The 21,837-nt window shown below is 34.0% G+C and overlaps 1 protein-coding gene across 2 annotated transcripts; it reads left to right on the top strand.

Annotated features, from left to right (window-relative positions):
- Nucleotides 1-7,278: 7,278 nt before the first annotated feature.
- On the top strand, nucleotides 7,279-16,506 carry LOC127708976 (uncharacterized). Of its 2 annotated transcripts, none has more exons than XM_052214233.1 (2): nucleotides 7,279-7,429; nucleotides 14,617-16,506. In XM_052214233.1, the coding sequence occupies exon 2, from the start codon at nucleotides 14,664-14,666 to the stop codon at nucleotides 16,428-16,430; it is 1,767 nt and encodes a 588-aa protein (XP_052070193.1). In that variant the 5' UTR covers nucleotides 7,279-7,429; nucleotides 14,617-14,663; the 3' UTR covers nucleotides 16,431-16,506. The 2 variants fall into 2 exon arrangements, with proteins under 2 accessions (XP_052070193.1, XP_052070184.1); XM_052214224.1 differs by lacking the exon at nucleotides 7,279-7,429 and adding an exon at nucleotides 10,552-10,728.
- Nucleotides 16,507-21,837: the final 5,331 nt, after the last annotated feature.

Below are 21,837 nucleotides of genomic sequence, written 5' to 3'. Positions count from 1 at the left end.
ACATGTTTTAATATCTTATCAAATATGTTAGTATAAGAGCTAGCTTTTGTATCTTAAGCCAGACTCATTAATATGTATAAGCTAGGTTATATTTACTGAGCTGATTCATAAATATATGAATAATTTTTTTTTTTTTCAAAAAATTTAGATAACAAAAAATATGTATATTTCTATAATTATCCATATCTGAGCCATTGCCTGATTAATGACCGCAGTAGCCTGAACTGATTTGAATTTCGATGGAAAATTTCCACTGCAAAGTTAGGCGGCAGTGAGTTTATCGATGATCATTTCGTAAATCGATTAGGAAGAGACAAACCAAGGTAACACACAAAAACTGAGGGAATAGGATGCAATCAAAAAGAAACGAGACCGGGTGCGTCGACAGGATAATCATCACCTGCTATTCATGCATCACCTTCATTACGAATTCTCACTCAGGAAAAATATCACAATCGCAAATAGGTCACAGTCGGTAAACTTAAAGGAAAGACAACTATACTGCTATCTAAAGATTTAAGACCGCGAAAACAATGAAGTCGCTCTAATAACGACGTGTTAAATGAGATATGTAAACGCAATACGATGATGCAGATGTTTGAAGTCGTCTATCTGTGTCAATATCGAGCAATCTAATTAACATATAGATCTCTGATCAGTCATTGAAATGTGGGTTGTTGAGTAATAAAACATCATCAAAATACCTGAAAGTGAAATCAAAGATCTTTGGAAGCTTTTTTTTTTTTGTCTTTGAGAAGGTTCTGTATGAATTCTGGTTCTTCTGAGTACAAAATCAAATTGGCCAGTAGTGGTGCACAATTAGAACCTTTTGGCATACTGACTGTCTGCTGAAATATCAATTCACCAAACTCATCAAAAATGTTGTCAATCAAAAAGTCCAGCATGTTGATGGTATTATCTTCGGAATATTTGTTGTGGGAATCCGTGTGTTTCTTCACAAAGTAAGATTTTCTACCACACAAAACAAGGAATTTGTGTCTACATTTTCCGTTTTCTGTAGAAAAAGCCATGTTAAATGAGACAATGTAGTCGATCTTTCAATTGAGCATGGTGAATAATAGTGTAAAGCATCGAAAAATATAAGGTTTTGATGTAAGTGCAATATTGTAAAGATTGTAATTACCCTGAAGATTTTGGGGTAGATCTTGTTGAATGTATATCATTACAGTATTTTCATAAGGTCATCTTTTCTGTAGAAAGAATGGTGGTAAGAATTGATGAGTGTATTAAAGATATATGTGCAAGTGATTCATAGATAACACTGGCGGAAATTTTTGGGATATTTGAATTTATTCCATCTAAACCACTTGATTTATAAATATCTAGTTTTAAAAGTTAAGAAGGCATTTCCTCTGGCAAAATACATGCAAGTGAGCATATTTTTTAACAAATATTCGACCGTCTGCAGTCAAGAAAGTACTGATTTCATTTGATTTCATAATTTTTAGTGATTTGTTCGGTCAGTCTGATTAAAATTCGGATCTATCACAACTCAATTGCTCGTATTACGAAATCAGAGATCTATTCGTGTATTTTAATTAGATTGTTGTTCGGTTCGTTTTTTTGGGGGGCAAATTTTCAGTGATGAATTTTATTACCGTTTTTGTCCCCTGATAATGCCTTTGATTGCTGTATACCAGAGGTTTCATTCCAATCCAATCTTTTATGGTAATATTTTATACAAAGCACAAAAATGTCGGCCCTCACCTCAAAGGCTAACAAAAACATTTAAAAAGACTTATTCAGAAGGGATATAGTTACGATACTGTTGTCAAGTCATTAAAGATGGCATATTTTGTATTAATATTGATTCACTCATAGGGTCTTTGCATCGGAAATAAACACATTTATTCTAAAACCAGTTGTTGGCATGATACGGGTTATGTTCTTCTCATATATTTTATGATGGTATGATACTAAACCCCTAACGGGAGGGATTGTGTTTGATTTTCATATGATGAAGACATAATCTTTCAATCAGTTTAATTGAGGTCTGGAGCTGGCATGTCAGTAACTGTGAGTATTCCTTTGTTAATTTATGTATCATTGTCATTTTGCTTAGTTTCTTTTGTTACCTAATCTGACATCGGACTCGGACTTCTTTTAAACTGAGTTTTACTCTGCGTATTGATGTGTGTTTGTTTATTCTACATTGGCTAGAGGTATAGGGGGAGGGTTGAGATCTCACAAAACATGTTTAACCCCGCCGTATTTTTGCGCCTGTCCCAAATCAGGAGCCTCTGGCCTTTGTTAGTCTTGTATGTTTTTTAATTTTAGTTCATTTATATGTTTTGGAGTTTAGTGTGACGTCCATTCTCACTGAACTAGTTCACATTTTTCTTTAGGGGCCAGCTGAAGCCCGTCTCCGGGTGTGCGATTTTCTCGCTATGTTGAAGACCCATTGGTGGCCTTGTCCGTTTTCTGCCCTTTGGTCGGGTTGTTATCTCTTTGACACATTCCCCATTTCCATTCTCAATTTTATGCGATATAAACCTGACTATCACTTAATTGGGACTTTTCATGATTAGCTACTAAGAAGTAAAGTTTTTTTTTATTTCATAAACAATGTTTATTCATATCAAAAGAAACATCTATCTTCATAAAAAAACATATAAATAAATTTGTATGATAAACTATGAAAATGCTTACACATGAGCTAACTTTAAGTTGTATTTACCGTAAAGTATTTACCCGACTCTTCATGAGTTGTGCTATCAAAATACGTTTAATAACTTTCAATACAATGACAAATATTTCAAAGATCCATCAATAACAAAATAATAATATCGACATGACGGCAATACACAATATCACGTGATAAACGTTCACATCATTGTGACAATGCACAAACGCCCACCCCCTTTTGTGGGAAAAAAATTGGTTGATTATTTAGGGAATCACTGAAGCATGACTGGAGCGGGCCCCCTCTTAGTCAGTCAGCGGGCACCCCCTTGGCTTCGCCTCAGTTGACAATGTTTTCTCGGGGTAACAATCTGCTCTATCACCCTCTCAGCTATGTGTTATTTATATATTGTTTCATTTAGAGTCAAACTCTGAGAGTCTGTATGAGTATCGTAAGTAGTAGGGTGGGACTGATTTTACGCAAGTCGAAAACCCAAGGCGCTAAGGCGCTCCCATATAAGGCATTACACGCCCACTGATGACATCACTGGAAGTCCATACCGGATACTGCCCGATGACGCATACCAGAAGTAACCTCATCTCCTTATAAGGGAGCCACATGATTTTATGCAAGTCGAAAACCCAAGACAGGAGGGACACCGGGGAATGCCTAATATGGGTCCCATATTAGGCATTCCCCGCCCACTTGTGACGTCACCGAAAGTCCATACCGAATATTACCTGATGATGTGACCCGGAAGTAGCGTCATCTTTCTCATAAGGTGGCCACACCCTGTATCAGTCATCTATCTATCTTTAATAGTTGACAACATCCCTCAAACAGGATGGAATACCGTCATCCCCTAAATTGACATAATGTCTAAGGAACACATGACTCACATAGACGGCATTGTTGATACGTTCACTTATACAAGAGCATGTCTCCCTTTTTGGAACATTAAAATTCAAAAAAAAATAAATTAAATTTTTTTTTTAAATTCTAAAAATTTAAAGAATTCATAAAAAATCATAAATTTTCGGACGTAAGTATCGATCACAAAGTCCGAGCTAAAGAAGACCCGTCTCGTTGGTGTTGGAAATTTCGGTACGATCGATAACTCCAACAGTGCACATTCCCAACCTCCGTCCAATATGTAGTTTTTGTGAAGTTGAATCCTAAATGCGCAACCGTTATTATTTTTAAAAAGGGAAAGAGAATCCTCGCTCGATACGTAAACTTTAAGGTAGAATTCATCCATCATTTAGCTACAAGTGTTGCTTCAGGCATTCTTATAGACGTTTGAAAGGTTGATCAAATTTATGTAGTGATTTTTTTATTCGATATTTAAAATACTTTTCTTTTTTTTTTTTTTTTTTTTTTTTACCTTTTCTTTGAATTTTAATCTTTTTTTTTCAACTTTTAAAAAATTTAAAGTTTGAATTTTAAAAGCTTTTTGATATTTAAATTTTTCAAAACTTCTAGAAATTTTGAAATTTTTTAACTGTTTTAATTTAAATTTCCAAAAAGGGAAACATGCGTATAATGAACGTATCAACTATGCCGTCTATGTGAGTCTTGTGTTTTATTACTTAGACATGACGTCACTTTAGGGGTCGACACTATTTCATCCTGTTTGATACATACAGGGTGTAGCCCCCTTATAAGGAGATTACGTTACTTCGTGGTTGCGTCAATCGGGCAATATCCGGTATGGACTTCCGGTCTCATCACCAGTTGGCGGGGAATGCCTTAAAAGGGTCCCTCCTGTCATTGGGTTTTCGACTTACATATAACCATGTGGCCCCCTTATAAGGAGATGATGTTACTTCTGGTCTGTGTCATCGAGCAATATCCGGTATGGACTTCCGGTGACCCCACCAGTGTCTAAAATATCGGAGTGCCTTAACGCCTTGAGTTTTCAACTTGGATAAAATCAGTCCCACCCTACTACTATCGTATACTTTTCAAACAATTTTCAACATTTTTCTATATGTAAATCAACGGTAAATTTAGCTCTTTTAAAGTCATTTAGATATATAATTATAAATTTTAAAAGTTTGGAAATGCATCGAAGGACGTGACTAATCAAAATGAACTAATATGTTATAGACAATTTACAACGTTTTGGTTACAGCATAATTTTGGTTTCGGTTATGAGTATCTTTCATTTACGCGTTTTGATAAATACTCACAATTTGCCAAATTCTGTCAAACTTGGGGTTTTGTGCTATCTCCAGGCATATAGAAACTGTTTTGAATAAAATAAGCCATAATATTGAAAGATTCTCAAAGTGAACACATGGAGCTGTGAAACTGTTTCATCAATTCAAAATTGACATACCTATTGAAATGGCCCTATTGTGAAATAAAAGCAGGAGATATTTGTGCATAACAAAGTTTCCAGGGACCACTGATACGGAGATAAATATCGCAGACGAGACAAACATTGCATACCAGTGGCGGATCCAGGGGGAGAGGGGAGGGGGGTGTCCGGATGTTGGAACCCCTTCTTTTTTACGATAAATGCTTTTGAATGGGGACATATGGTTGGACCCCCCCCATCCTTTTATCTTGGGTTGGAACCCCCCTTTTAAAAATGGCTGGATCCGCCCGGGCCTGCCTACGGTGGTCTTATTCAACCTTTTTTCCTTTTAAAACTAATAAACCGTTGACACAGATGTATGTCTCGACTGTATGCAGAAAATGTGAAAAAAAGACAATCTGATGGACAGAAACATTGCTAATTAATTCAAAGTCACTGCATGGAACCTAGGGGGCAGTGCCTCGAAATAGTCGTCAAACTGATATGTACTGATAGTAATGCAACTTTATAGAAAATATCATTGATCTATCACAAGTAGTTCTTATCAATCTGATTTAAGCAGAAAACTTAACATTGAAAATTGGTCATTAATTCAAAGTCACTGGACCAGAACCTAGGGGACAGGGCCTCGAATTAGTTGTCAAACTGATATGTACTGATAGTAATGTAACTTTATAAAAAATATCATTGATCTATCACAATAAGTTCCTATCAATCTGACTTAAGCAGAAAACTTAACATTCACGGAAAATTGGTTATTAATTCAAAGCCACTGGACCAGGATCTAGGGGACTGGGCCTCGAAATAGTCGTCAAACTTATATGTACCGATAATAATGCAACTTTATAGAAAATATCATTGATCTATCACAAGTAGTTCCTATCAAACTAACTTTAGCAGAAAACGTAACTTTGAAAATTGCTTTTTAATTGAAAGTCACTGGACCATTCCCTAGGGAGCAGGACCTCAAAATAGTCGTCAACTATATGAACTGATAGTAATGCAACTTTATAGAAAATATCATTAATCTATCACAAATAGTTCCTATCAAAATAACTTAAAGTAGAAAACTTAACATTGAAAATCGTTTATTAATTGAAAGTCGCTGGACCTTGACCTAGGGACAGGGACTCGAAATAGTCGTCAAACTGATATGTACTGATAGTAATGAAACTTTATAGAAAATATCATTGATCTATCACAAGTAGTTCCTATCAAACTATCTTTAGCAGAAAACTTAACATTGAAAATTGCTTTTTAATTGAAAGTCGCTGGACCATGCCCTAAGAAACAGCAACTCTTTTCACAAAAAAATCTTACGATTAAAATTGATCGTAAGTTATACTGAAATGTGTATGACTTACGAGTATTTTTACTCTTAAGATTTTTTGTGAAAAGAGTCGCAGGACCTCAAAATAGTCGTCAACTATATGTACTGATAGTAATGCAACTTTATAGAAAATATCATCAATCTATATATCACAAGTAGTTCCTATCAAAATAACTTAAAGCAGAAAACTTAACATTGAAAATTGTTTATTAATTGGAAGTCGCTGGACCTTTACCTAGGGGCAGGTACTCGAAATAGTCGCCGGCAAACTGATATGTACTGATAGTAATGCAAATTTATACAAAATGTCATTGATCAAGTAGTTCCTAACAAACTAACTTAAGCAGAAAACTTAACAATTGTTGACGCATCCTCCGCCGTCGCAAACGACAACGCCGCCGGAAAAACAACACCTATATCTCGCTTTTCGCGACTTTCGTCGCAGCCGAGACAATAAAACGAAAAGAATATTACTTATTTAAAGGGACCTTAGTATAGCTTTTTGTATGGATTAGTATATTGTTTGAAGACAGAACAACAAAGGCCAAAACGCCATTCACTCATCAGGTGATATCCAAGGACATTCGTGACACCTCGGATTCATCATGATGGCGAGCATTTTTAATGGAGCATGCAATATAGGTCATAATAACAAGCTTGATTACATGATATGGATTCAGTTCATGATTTTTAACCAAATCGGCATCATGCCAAATGTCAGACTTCATTTTATCAAAGCAACATACAATAAATTAAACTTTGTATAACGCCTCTCTCTTATTATACGAACAATAAAAGTACACGGCCACTTGAGATTGCTCCCACAAGAACAGGCAATTGTTTTAACCAAATGTTTCGAAATGTTGGGTTTTTTTCTTCATGAAAAATAATGAGTCTGTGATATTGGCCACTGCAAAGTAAAATATGTTAATACTTTAGTTAACCGCAGAAATGAAAATTGTTTTAAAGATTGAGTGATATTTTACACCTGTGTAGTCAAAACAGAGTCAAGCGGAACAGGTTCCAATTTCAAAGTCTTTAAATGAGAGTATAGTGCTAAGCGACAGAAAGGCTGTAGAATAGTACTGATGTGGATTTAAGTGATTAACGTTATTTCATAACAATCATAGATGTGAGTACAAATAACCTTCATTTCAATTATGTAAAAATATTTGAAATCTATAGCAAAGAATTCATTTCATATCAACTATATATTTGTATATGTATTTAAATCAATCAAACATTTAAAAGATTGTAAACTAATTATAGACTCGACCTTTTAAATCATTTAATGACCAAAGAGACCGAACATTCGTTTAATGTTTCCTATATTTCATCTAAGTTATTGCCTTTTTATCATGTAGTATGTTTAAATTACAAAATGTAATACATTATGTATATATGTACTATTGTGTTTACATAAAGAGGCAAACATACCAAAAGACAATTACTTAAATACTTCCCAACAGTTTGGTTGTTCGGCACAGAAACACGTACAATGCATATCGTGTTAACATGTGCAGAGAATGGTAGCTTACAAAATCATACCACTTTAACGACAAAGAAAACATTTTTTTTTAAATAAATTAGTCATAAAAGATAACAGAATCATTGGAAAAGAAAACACTACACATACAAAACAAGAATCCATGTGCATGAAAATTCGACAAATCATCCCGTTTTAAATTTTGTCAGACTCTGGGCTCCATTTATAAGATCTCATATCTGGACTGAAGTTCTTTGATTACTGAAACATGGACATGGACCTTTGAAATAGTTCACTATCAAAAGATATGTGAACCTGTGGTCTGCATATTTTGGTTTTAATATTGATTCACTTATAGGGTCTTTGCATCGGAATTAAACATATTTATTCTTAAACCAGTTGTTGGCATGACACGGGTTATGTTCTTCTCATATATTTTATGATGGTATAATACTAAACCCCTAACAGGAGGGATTGTGCCTGATATTCATATGATGAAGACATAATCTTTCAATCAGTTTAATTGAGGTCTGGAGCTGGCATGTCAGTAACTGCTAATAGTCTGTTGTTATTTATGTATTATTGTCATATTGTTTATTTTCTTTTGTTTCCTATTCTGACATCGGACTCGAACTTCTCTTAAACTGAGTTTTACTGTGCGCACTGTTGTACGTTTGTTTTTTCTACATTGGCTAGAGGTATAGGGGGAGGGTTGAGGTCTCAAAAAACATGTTTAACCCCGCCGCATTTTTGCGCCTGTTCCAAGTCAGGAGCCTCTGGCCTTTGTTATTCTTGTATCATTTTTTATTTTAGTTTCTTGTGTATAATTTGGAGTTTAGTATGACGTCCATTATCACTGAACTAGTATACATATTTGTTTAGGGGCCAGCTGAAGGACGTCTCCGGGTGCGGGAGTTTTCGCTGCATTGAAGACCCATTCGGCTGTTGTCTACTCTATGGTCGGGTTGTTGTCTCTTTGACACATTCCCCATTTCCATTCTCAATTTTAACGACAATAGCAACCATTCTAATCTAAAGATTTTAATATTTCAACGGACAATGCCAAACTTCATCGATAAAAATCTACGAGAAACGAGATTATACTAGTCTTGTTTAAATAAAAAAAAATAGATGAAAAAGGAACGTTTTAATGAGGACAATTTAAGAGATATTGGAAAAAACTTTCTTGTAGCTTTGAAAGAGGAGATTTAAATGAAATATCAATGCAAAACCCAAAATATGGTTGCTATTGGACTAGCAAGAAGCAAGGGACATTTGAAGGACACCCATCACTACTTACTTGATGCTACATACTGTATTTGACCTTGAAAAACAGTTCTTACATCAGCTATTAAAGCAGATATGTTTTCAATCGATAAAGATTTGGTGAAAAAGTATAGGACACAATTTCAAGACAAACTAGCCGCTAGCTTTTATATTTGATAAAAAAATGATAAGGTTCTAATAGTTTAAGCAAGGAAGTATAAGTGTACATCCTTGGTTTAAGGAAGAAGAGAAAATGTGATTTCAGTCTTAACCATCACTGGAAAAAATTAGGTACTAATAAAACATGATCGTTGAATGTAACAAATAATTCGGTATCGTAAATCTAGTTTTCTCTATATGTCACTTATAGACCGCTTGTTAGGTTTGTTAGATTTACGTTTGCAACCCTAAAAATTGTCGCCAGTCTGACTTAAAATAATTTCAAAGTGTAAAGTGTGACTGAAGTCTTATGAGCGACTGGAAAAAGTAAAGTATTACTTTTTATAATATGATGAATAAAAAATGATGTGAAGGAAACTTCAACGAAACCCAATGATAAGGAAATTAAAAGACAGTACAAGGTCAACATACGGTCTTCAATAATAGAAAATAGAAAATAGACAAGACTTTATTGGCTCTGAAACAACATGTTAAGTTCCAAATCGCCTGCGTTTAACACAGTTGTGAATAAACTTAACAAAGACTATCAAAAACACATTACTTTTAAATACTACATCTTTTGAATTTACAAATTTAATCGTGAAAATTATAGTCATTGTCAATTATTCGTGTCTCTTGTATTCCAAAAACATTCAGAATTTCATTTCGATATGCTTAAGTCTACGTTATGAAGGAAATTATAAAAGAAGTATAGGAAATTGTAAAATTAAGTTTATCTTATCCTAAAATGCCTTGTTCCTACTACCACTCACAGTATTATTCAATTGATGTACGATGATTTTCTATTTCTTAAAAACCATGATTTGTCACGGTTTGTACAGTATTTTGTCAAAGTCCAACAATTTCCATTCTTTTTGGACAAAACATGATTATTCCTGTCATATATTAAGAAATAATATATTCTTTTTTTTTTTATTTTTGAATACTCAGACTTACGTTTTAAGATAAAAACCTCAAATAATTTTGCAAAATTGAAAATTGATGTCATAGAAAAGCCAATTTATATACAAAAGCCAAGACATTTTTCCCCTGGTCCTAAATTGCTAAACAATTTACTTTCATTTAAATCACTTCTTTAACTTTTAATAAACTAATTCTGTCATGTAATTTTGAAAGGTCAGAAGCCTTGAAATCGTCTGAAAGGCGATTTTCTGCCCCAACGATCAAACAATATTACATACCCGTGAAACTTGTCATAAAAGAAAACTTTTTGTCACATACATAATAACTAATGTATTTCATTGTTACAATTTTTTTTAATTTATGAAACCGAGTGTGTCATTGTTTCTTCTTATTAGTTACACTTAATAAACTTGTCCCAACAATATAACTTAAAATTATTATACACCGTCTGAACAAGAGTAATGAACGTGATTAGATATGGTTGAAACTTAGGACTAACTGCTACTATTAAAATGGAACGGAACAATTGATAAATTATCCTTTCTTTTTATTCATTTGTATGAAAAGATCATGAAATAGTAGCACGGACAAAAAAGGTAAGGCCCTTCAACAAATAATTATCATTATTTCATCGAAAATGAATATCGCGTACTTTTCTTCGCAGCATGATTTACTTCCCAATGGATGAAAATGCGTATACTCGTATACACGTTCTATTCTTGTATGTTTTATATATCAACAAATCGACTGGTAGAAAAGTAAAATTAATGCTGTATATCATGTGTATTCAGAAAAACTTTGTAAATTTAAGCTTTTAGTCACCATATAAAATGTTCAGGATTCTCTATCGACCCATAACGACACATGTTCCTTTAACTCAGAACAGTCTAAGCTCAAAACAAAAGTATAACATGGGTGCGATAACACCGAATTCTCTTAACATTCGTCGGACACTGCTGTTATAAGTTAGATATGACAAAAAAATTTAGAGTGACACAATTTTTTTGTATTTCCCTACAGTAGACATAACTAGTTCAGACATCTTGAATTTAGGCATTTTAAATTGACATTTAACACGATCAGGTGACAGAATACAAAGTTAAAACAATATTTGAGAACAAATATTTTCTTTTTTAACTCATATTTACACCTTTCAAAGTTTGCTGATATGTAAATTGACTAAGTAACGTAAGTCATAAAAAAGAAATTTAATGTACATATGGAAATGTACCTCAGTTTAAACCAATAAATTGAAGCAAAGTGTATTAGGGAAGAGTTTCACCTTTAAAACATCAAACAATTTAGTGGTTTAATCTTAGTTATTAAGCGTAGGGTTTAAGCTATGCTATAAAACGTGATCCAATAATAATTTCGATACCAAGGCATGTCATACTACTTTTCCTCTGTAACACGGGTGTCATTCAGTATATCGAGAAAACTGATCGTGAAAGAATACTTAACGGTGGTCAAGCATTGCGATCGGATCGTGAAAGATCTGGTATCGGATCGTGAATGCAATTAAGTGTAATTCTACTTTATTTTTTTTGGTGAAATATATATAGATACCCATATTTAGACCTGTTTTCATTAAGAGGCAATGATACATGTAACTAGGCATTCAAGATAATAATACCCCCAGTAGCGTAAATTGTCGAAAAGTAAATATCTTTGTATATAAAATGCGTAATGCATCCACAAAGGGGTCTGGTGGTCTTCACCTGAAAATATCTTAATGTGTACGTTTTCTTTTTCGTAAGGGTTAGATCAAAGAAGCTATATCATTTAATTTTACATACATGTGTATTAAAGATGTTCTTTCCATTAACAATACAAACTTTTCTGATTGGGTCCCATTAATTGTCATGAATTAGTGACTACAGGTGTAGGATTCAATAATGTCCCCAATGAAATAATGTCCACCGGTTCATAGTAAATACTGTCCATGGACAATATTTACTTATTTAAATGTGTCCCAGACACAATTTCCTATGCAAATATGTCCTCAGGTATGAAAAAGTGTCCATGAACATGGACAATATTTAATACTATAATTCTATCCAGGTGGACCTTTCAAGTTTCACAGGACATTATGTCCGCCAGGACATTTTTTTATTAGGATTAAAGTATTAAATGATATCCATTTCCCTGTTATTACTGGACGTATTTTAACCTATAATTGCTAACTTTTAATACATTGTTACTTTGACAGAGAGTTGTCTCATTGGCACTCATACCATCCTTATCTTCTTATTTTTTAATATATATATATATATATACATATATATATATACATGTATATATATATATATATACATGTATAATGATTTAAATTCAAACAAGTAACAGATGCTGTTCAATATTATTTTCCTTGGAGGACACAATTTGATAACAATTACTACGAAAACTAGTCCTGTAGGTGGACTATATTTCATAACTTTTGCTGTAAAATTCTGTCCACTTGTTCTCATAATAAATATAGTAAAGTTCTTCGCATTTGATTTTATACTTTATACACTTCCTTCTTATTGTTCTTCTTTCATTGTCATTAGCATTAGCTGGGTATTTCTTAGAACTTAAATATCTCTATATTCACATCCAACCATTATTTGTTTGTTTATATAAATCAATTTCTACTCAATCGTTCTGATTTTATTAAAATTTCAAGTATAATAAAACTTTTTAATGACCTTTGTATTACTTCCCTTGGGGACACAATTTAATAGCAACTACTATGAAAACTTGTCCTGTGGGTGGACACTATTTCATAACTTTTGCAGTAAAAATCTGTCCACTTGAGGGACAATATTTCATGGCAATGGACATTATTAAATACCAAAATTCTATGAAAAACTGTCCAGGTGGACACTTTTTCACAGGACACTATTATGTCTTACACAGGCACCACATATACAGCTTCCTCTGCCTCATTTTTAGACATATACCCCGAATTTAACTACAGCGGTCATCTCAATACCAGAGTGTATGACAAGCGAGATGATTTCAAATTTGAAAGTCGTGCGCACTAGTTTGAAAGTCGTGCGAACGAGTTTCAAAGTCGTGTGCACGATTTTTCAAACTGGTGCTCACCAGATTAAATCTCCGGCAGACGAAAATATTTATATTTACATAACACTTAAGGAGCTCTGTAATTATGCTTTACTACACTGACTGTATTATATCAACTACAAAAACTTTTCTGGTGGTTTGTTTGATATAATTGTGAGTGCGCTTGAACGTTAAATTAAGTTGTGATGTATGTTTTCACAGTTTTGGCTGCTTGATCCCAGATATGGCCACGTTAACCAATTATGTCTGTATGGCATTTTGGCATAATTGATTAAATTAGATTATTTGCTGACATTGCATGTGACTTCTCGATAAGATTCCCTTCACGATCCTATACCAGACCTTTCACGGTCCAGTTGCAATACTTTACCACCGTTACTTATTCTTTCACGATAATTTTTCTCGATATACCGAATGACAGCCGTGTGTAACCTTTCAATATCTAATTCTTGAATGAATTCACTGCATGTTTTGAAACTTAATTGTAGAAAAGAAGGAATGTGGTGTATTTATTCACGACTCAATATTCCTAAACGCACTTGTCAAAAGCTAGAACTATTACAGTAATACATATATATTTGTCCTAGACAAAAGCAAAGGAACAACACTTTTATTACTGTTCTTCATCTCAAAATAAGCTGAGCCTTCAACACGGAGCCAATCTAATCAAAATATAGATCTATCGTAACTTGCGTCATATGAGCATAACGAAATCAGAGATATATATTTTAATTAGATTGACATGGAGCAATAGCTCACACCTTTCTGCAATGTCATGACGACCAATAGTACCAGTTTGAGATGACTTCGTTTTCAGATGTTGGTTGTGCTACTTCATCTATATGCATGCAATCACACATATGCAGGAAAACGACAACAAATTAGAGACGAAATCTAACATATACTATAGATTTAATTATCAAGTTATGGTTAATTCAAATTATAGGTCCTTAGAGGCCCAGGTTAGCCTTATTGTTTACCTGACATTTTTGCATACAATTGATACTACTACAGTTTCTGCAAAATAAATAAAGCAACTTGTTTAACACGTTTAGTTAATGTTAGCAGTTTTTCCCTGTAAGAATTCGAAATTATCGGAATTTATCCTACAAGAACTGCATCATAGCAAATTGACAAATAATCACTAGGTTTCAATTAAGCCTGGCTTCGAGAACTACTGTTTTTTGTTTTTGTTTTAAAATATTTTGAGAAATTTATACACGTTTGATTTTCAGGTAACAAGAAGCCATTTTACAATTGATTGCTTCTATATATTTGTTTGAACTCTGTATAACAATCTGGGAATAATAAAGTTATAGCAGACAGCTATTCCCATATTGTAAAATATGATATTTGCTCATTAATAGCAACACTAATAGTTTCAATCAACTTGAATAATTTTAAATATTTTTTTTCAGTTCAAACCATAACAAATGGTGACTGCAACAACTAGATTCAATGTTGTATGACGACAATGGGGGAGAGGCCATCCATCAGTAACGCCAACACCTGGTTAGGCCCCCGAAGTCTATCGCAGATCCGAACAGATTATCATTCTGGAAGGCCTCTCTCGTGTAAACGAAAGCAGTTTCATCTACCGAATACCGTACCTGGAACTAAAGTCACGGAATATACCTTCGGCCATTCTACTTCATATCAAACAAAGGGTCCTATTCTTTTTGAAAGTCCGCATGTCGCAAGGGTTTCAAGTTATCCGGGAGTAACATTTCCAAAACTTCAAGGAAATTTAACATCTTATGTCGGTAAAACTGACATTAAAACAACATCAAAAGATAAAAATTCAGTGACTACACCACTAGAAAAATTAAGAATCGAAAACAGACAAAATACTTCAGAAAGTATCATCAACAAAATTTTAACTCATGCGGAAAGATGTCGGTCAAGAGATACGATAGGAAAAGGTTCTCCTAAAACAGGATTAACAGACGAAAATTGTTTTGATTATATTGTTATCAAGTCGTTCACCAAATCAAAGATACAGAAAGAAATGCGGCAAGCTCTTAATAGGATAATTTTAAGCAGCAAAAAGAAAACTCTTCTGCCAACATCTCCACATTTATCTGAAAATATACTCAGACAAACTTCTGCCCTTTCCAGAGCAACGTGTTCTTCTCGGTACACCGGAAGCTCATCAGATCGCTATTCTGCAAAGTACGATAGAAGAGAAAACTTAACTTCAAACATCAATTTACAAAATATCGATTCTAGAAATATACTTCACAAACACCACAATAGCACAAAAAAATTGAAAAATATCGAAATAAACGGAAATCCAGATTCAGCAAATAGCACATCTCGTCAAGCTTGTAAACAGAAATCGGCAAGCAGTCGTTGCACTGAACGAACATTTGTCCAGCCTACACTGCCAAAACTAATAACAGGGAATAATTCTTGCATGTTCAGACTTAATGGTCCAATTTTACTTAGTGCACCTCATGGTTTGAAAATCTGGAGAGGTGGAACGGACGGTCGAAGGCGCCGTATACATTATAGAGAAATCTATGTTACTGAAATTGTTCTAAAATTAGCAATTCATATCAGCAAATATACAGGCTATCCTGCAAGTTTTATTATATGGGATAGGAAAGTAGGAATGCCGGCAGATTTTAGGAATTTAGATCCGAATTATTTGACCGAAAAACAGTTTATCCAGTCTCCTTGGCATGAAGCATTGGAACAATTCAAAATTTACGGCAAAGAAAACAATATGCCAATATTTCATATTGATATTCACGGGAAAAAAGATAGGAAAAGTAATATGGATGTAGACGCTGGGTTTCGTGCAATGGAAACTCGTTGGCATAGCACAAAGTTTGTGGATATGTTCAAAGAGGAAACGCATTCTGCTTTTACACAAGTGTTCCAGGACCCTGCATACGAGAAAAGAGGTATGAAATATGCAATAAATGTGGACCCCCTGTTATGTGGAGACTGGGGAGGAGATTTATATACCATGACAACTCAATCTGTGTGTCTGGGTATTCCTTCATTTCAATTAGAAATACCCAGAACCGTGAGAGCTCATATGGTTGAGGATGAAGAATTAACTTCAAAGTTTGCAAAAGCTATAGTAGACATATACTCAAAGTGTGTTCTTAAAGATAAACAGTTACCATCCAAAGGAAGTGACATGTCAACAACTGAGTTTTTGGAAAAAATATATAACGATCATCTTAAAATTGAAAAGGCATTTCCTGAAAAACAAATATAAAATACTAATACTTAAGGAAATGTAATATATATATATGCTCATATTGGGTAATAAGAATAAATGGGTGTTTGTTCAATTTAACTGTATTAAATAAGAGAGACAAAATTGAATACGTTTATTCAAATAGTTCCTGCTAAACTATTAACCAATTAATTATATTTTAATAATATAGACCCTTGCGTTAACTTACGCAGCCTATACTGAGACCTTTAATGTATAGAAACTGAGGAGGAATAAATAACGAACACTTAACATGACCATTTGAGCGTGAAATTGATGTCAAGGTCATATGAAATATATCAGACTGACATACGCTCCTCCAATCCAATCCACTTATCAAATATGATTGAAGAATCATGCATTGTTACTGAGAAACAGACCTAATCATAAGAAAAAACCAAATATCATTATGATCACATAAAATTGAGAATGGAAATGGGGATTGTGTCAAAGAGACAACAATACATGTACATATTCATCTTACAATCAATTTACACACAACATATTGTTGACCTATTGTATACATTGTCAAGTTACTGAGGAAGAGACCTCACCCTGAAATTTAGGTCAAGGTCATGACATATGTCAGACAGACATAATAATATTTACACATCATGTAAAAGTACCGAGAAACAGGCTTCATTCTGAAAACTTTTCACTGTTGCATGAAATTTGAGGCCAAGGACATATGAAATATTCCCTACACTCCTTGCAACCAATTCACATAGCAAATATTGTTGACATGTCATGCATAGGTACTAGGACAAAGACCCCAGCCTGAAAACTCCGGCTGATCACTTCAGCCTTATATAGATCAAGTCAAAATTTCAAGACCAGACAGTAAATCAACTTATTTTGTTTATCAGAGAGAACAAACCTCATTCTAATAATTATCCTGATCATTGGAGCATGAAATTGAGATGAAGGCCAAATTGTAAAGAATAGACACACACTACTAGCAACCGGTCCACATATCATATATTGTTCATCTATTGTATACAGTTATTGAGAACCATACTTTAATCTAAAAAAACACCTAAATACACTGTATAGGGGGATGAAATTCAGGTCAAGGCATACTACATATGGTAGACAGAATATACTTTTTGAATCCAAAGTACAGTCCAAGTCTTGTTGACCTTTCATGTTCATTACTGAAGAACATACCTGATCATGTAAACTTTAAACTGACCACTGAAGTGTGAACTTGAGGTCAAGGCCATTTGAAACATGTCAGATGAACACATATGTCTTGCAATCGATCCATTAATCAAATATTGTTGACATACATGTATTTGAAAAATTAACCTGACCAATGGATTTCAAATTGAGGTCAAGGACATACGAGTTATATATGACAGAAATATACTCCTTGCAACCAATCCGCATACGAAATATGGTTGAGTCATCATGCATTGTTACTTAGAAGGAAATCTTATCCTGAAAACCTTCCCTGATCACTAAAGCTTATATATCATGTAGCTACCAAGGAACACAACTTTCGAAATGTCTTTCCATTAATTGTGAATTTATCATCAAACTTAACTTGCCAGGATTAAGTATGATAGGTGACACTTGTGCAGCAGGAACTGGTAACTCATCCAGGACACCTGATTTCAACTTTGTTTTTTTTGTGGTGTTACTGCTTATTCTTTATTTTTCTGTGTGGTGTTTTGTGCATGATGTTTGCATTTTGTTTTTATTTTTAGTCCATGGTGGTCTAATTTTCTTTGACCTATGTGTTTTTTTATGCTCCCTTGGTATCTTTTCCTACTTTTTTTACTGACACTGCCACAGCTAACTAATAAATTGCTTCGCCGAGCGCAGCTGGATACGACCGCAGAGGTCCAACCCTGAACAGTTGGGGCAAAAATGGACACAATATTGATACAGGTCTGAATTTGGATTGTAATTAAATATTTGACACATAATAGGTTTCTGACACAGAATAACTGTAGTCAAAGAACTAAGAATTGGTTACACGATTTGAATTTATATTCAATTTTTTACTTTTGTGCAATACACTATGCTGTTGCGAAACGCCCCCCCCCCCCCCGAAAAAAAAAATTTACCCCTTTTTTTTTTGCTTTTGTGCAATTGACCCCCCCCCCCCCCCCAAAAAAAATAAATTAAAAAACTGTTTTTACCCCCCCCCCAAAAAAAACAAAAAAAACTGTTTTTACCCCCAATCCTCCCCCCCCCCCCCCCTTTTTTTGCAAAAAAAAAAAATTGAAAGAAATTTCTTTTTAATTTCTGAAATCATAAATGAGAAAAATTGTCCCCAACCTTTTTTTTTTCACCCCCCCCCCCCCCCCCCCCCCCCCCTTTTCCAAAAAAAAAATCTTTCCCTTAAGATATGGTCATAATCTCAATTCAAATTTCCAAAGGAGTTTGCAACCATAATTACCCATTCAAATACATCATAAAAGTCTTAAAATAGAAAATGATATACAAAATCATGGCTAAAATTAATATTCCTTAATCAGCATTTTTCAAAATAGTAACTTCTAAAAATAAATTGACAGCCAATCACCTCAAGACAATACAACATTTCTTTATACATAATTTAAAAGCAGTGTAAGGGAGGTAATCCAAACATAACATTGCACTTTTTTTTAATTGTCCATTAACCAGGAAATAAAATTGAGAATGGAAATGGGGAATGTGTCAAAGAGACAACAACCCGACCATAGAGCATGCAACAGCCGAAGGCCACCAATGGGTCTTCAATGCAGCGAGAAACTCCCACACCCGGAGGCGTCCTTCAGCTGGACCCTAAACAAATATGTATACTAGTTCAGTGATAATGGACGTCATACTAAACTCCAAATTATACACAAGAAACTAAAATTAAAAATGATACAAGACTAACAAAGGCCAGAGGCTCCTGACTTGGGACAGGCGCAAAAATGCGGCGAGGTTAAACATGTTTTTGAGATCTCAACCCTCCCCCTATACCTCAAGCCAATGTAGAAAAACAAATGTACAACAGTACGCACAGTAAAACTCAGTTTAAGAGAAGTCCGAGTCCAATGTCAGAATAGGAAACAAAAGAAAATAAACAAAATGACAATAATACATAAATAACAACAGACTACTAGCAGTTACTGACATGCCAGCTCCAGACCTCAATTAAACTAATTAAAAGATTATGTCTTCATCATATGAATATCAGGCACAATCCCTCCTGTTAGGGGTTTAGTATTATACCATAATAAAATATATGAGAAGAACATAACCCGTGTCATGCCAACAACTGGTTTTAGAATAAATATGTTTAATTCCGATGCAAAGACCCTATAAGTGAATCAATATTAAAGCCAAAACATGCAATCTTTAATGACCTTACAACAGTATCGTAACTATATCCCTTCTTAATAAGTCTGTTTAAAGGTTTTGTTAGCTTTTGAGGTGAATACTGACATTTTTGTGCTTTGTTAAGAATATTACCATAAAAGATTGGATGTGAAATACCCGAACGTATAAGATGTCTGCATGTTGAGTTATATTTACGAATGATGTCCTTATACCGATGATAAAATTTAGTAAATGTTTTGACTAGTTTATGATATCGAAAACCCTGGTGTAATAATTTTTCAGTAATACATAAATTTCTCTCGCTAAAATCTAATATGTTGTTACATACACGAGCGAATCGTACAAGTTGAGATATATAAACACCATAAGATGGTGACAAGGGAACGTAACCATCTAAAAATGGATAATTAACGATAGGAAATGAAAAATCATCTCTTTTATCATAAATTTTTGTATTAAGCTTCCCTTTAATGATATAGATATCAAGATCAAGGAAAGGACAGTGGTCATTGTTAGTATTAGCTTTATTTACAGTAAGTTCAACAGGATAAATTTCTTTAGTAAACATACTGAAGTCGTCATAATTGAGAGCCAATATATCATCCAAATATCTAAAAGTATTGTTAAATTTTTGTACCAGATGTTGTTTCGATGGGTCTTTGCTGATTTTAGTCATAAATTGTAACTCATAACAATACAAAAACAGGTCCGCAATAAGTGGTGCACAGTTAGTCCCCATTGGAATTCAAATAACTTGACGATATACGGAATCTCCAAAGCGAACAAAAATGTTATCAAGTAAAAATTCAAGGGCAGATATAGTATCAAAGCATGTCCAATTGACATAGCTCTTTTGTTTGTTGCTACTAAAAAATGACCTAAAAGAGTTTGAACATATGTATTCGCATTCCGACTTTTTAGATGCCCATTTAATTAGGTGTGTGAATTTTTTCTTAATAAGAATATGAGGCAAAGTGGTATATAGGGTAGAAAAATCAAAACTTTGAACAGATTCAAAATCACCTCTTGCTTTTCCCCCCTTTTATGCCCCTAATTCCTAAACTGTTTGAGCCAAAACCCCCCAAAGCCAATCCTAACCATCCCTTTGTGGTATGGAAACTTGTGGTATAATTTCAGACACCGTTCCACAAATTATTGTCTGGAAACTAGAAAAATGCTTATTTGGGCCCCTAATTCCTAAACTGTTATAACCCCCCAAAATCAATTCCAACCTTCCTTTTGTAGTTATAAACCTTGTGTTTAAATTTCATAGATTTCTATTTACATTTACTTAAGTTATTGTCCAGAAACCAAATGTTTTCGAACGACGACGACGTGATACCAATATACGACCGCAAAATTTTTTGCGGTCGTATAAAAAGTAAATCCTGTGTCTCGCCTCACTTATCACGAGTTTTTGCACTGGAGACAAAATTGAAAGTTAAATATACAGTGGAATGCCCATGAACATAACTTTTTGCAGGGGACATTCCATAATGTTGTTTTCATGGACAACCCACTCTATACTTGACTTTCTATTTTTGTCTCCCCTGCAAAAAGTTGTGTTCATGGGCATACTCTGTATATATGACCTTCCATTTTTGTTTCCCCTTCAAAGAGTTGTGGTCATGGGCATTCCACAGTATATTTGATTTTCCATGTTTGTCCCCCCTGCAAAAAGTCATGATAAGTGAGACATCAGGTTTACTTTTTCAGTTAGTTGTGAGGCATCAAAAAAGTCCAATGTATATTGGGATGTTCATGAACACAACTTCAGATTGACTCGAGCAAGTGTTTGCACTTTCACTATACTGTTGTTTTTATCTGTTTCAAAACTAAGAAACTACTTTAGTTGTTCTATTTAAAATATCATAGTTTTAAATTAAATGTGTTTATTAGTTAAAGCCGGTATGGACAGACAGCATAAAGGTACTAATTTGGGCAATAAACTGTTAACACAGTGATATGTCTCGCCTTTTTGTAATTTTGATAATGCAAATGTTGAAATTAAAAAAATAGCAATACTTTAACATGTAAGTTATGCAAATATTCAAAGTCAATGAAACATGACTGAAGGTACATGGCTAAA

This window comes from Mytilus californianus, unplaced genomic scaffold, assembly GCF_021869535.1.
Source record: "Mytilus californianus isolate M0D057914Y unplaced genomic scaffold, xbMytCali1.0.p SCAF_1, whole genome shotgun sequence".
Taxonomy (NCBI): Eukaryota; Metazoa; Mollusca; class Bivalvia; order Mytilida; family Mytilidae; genus Mytilus; species Mytilus californianus.
The sequence above is the reverse complement of the archived record's forward strand: the minus strand, read 5'-3'. Positions and strand labels throughout refer to the sequence as shown.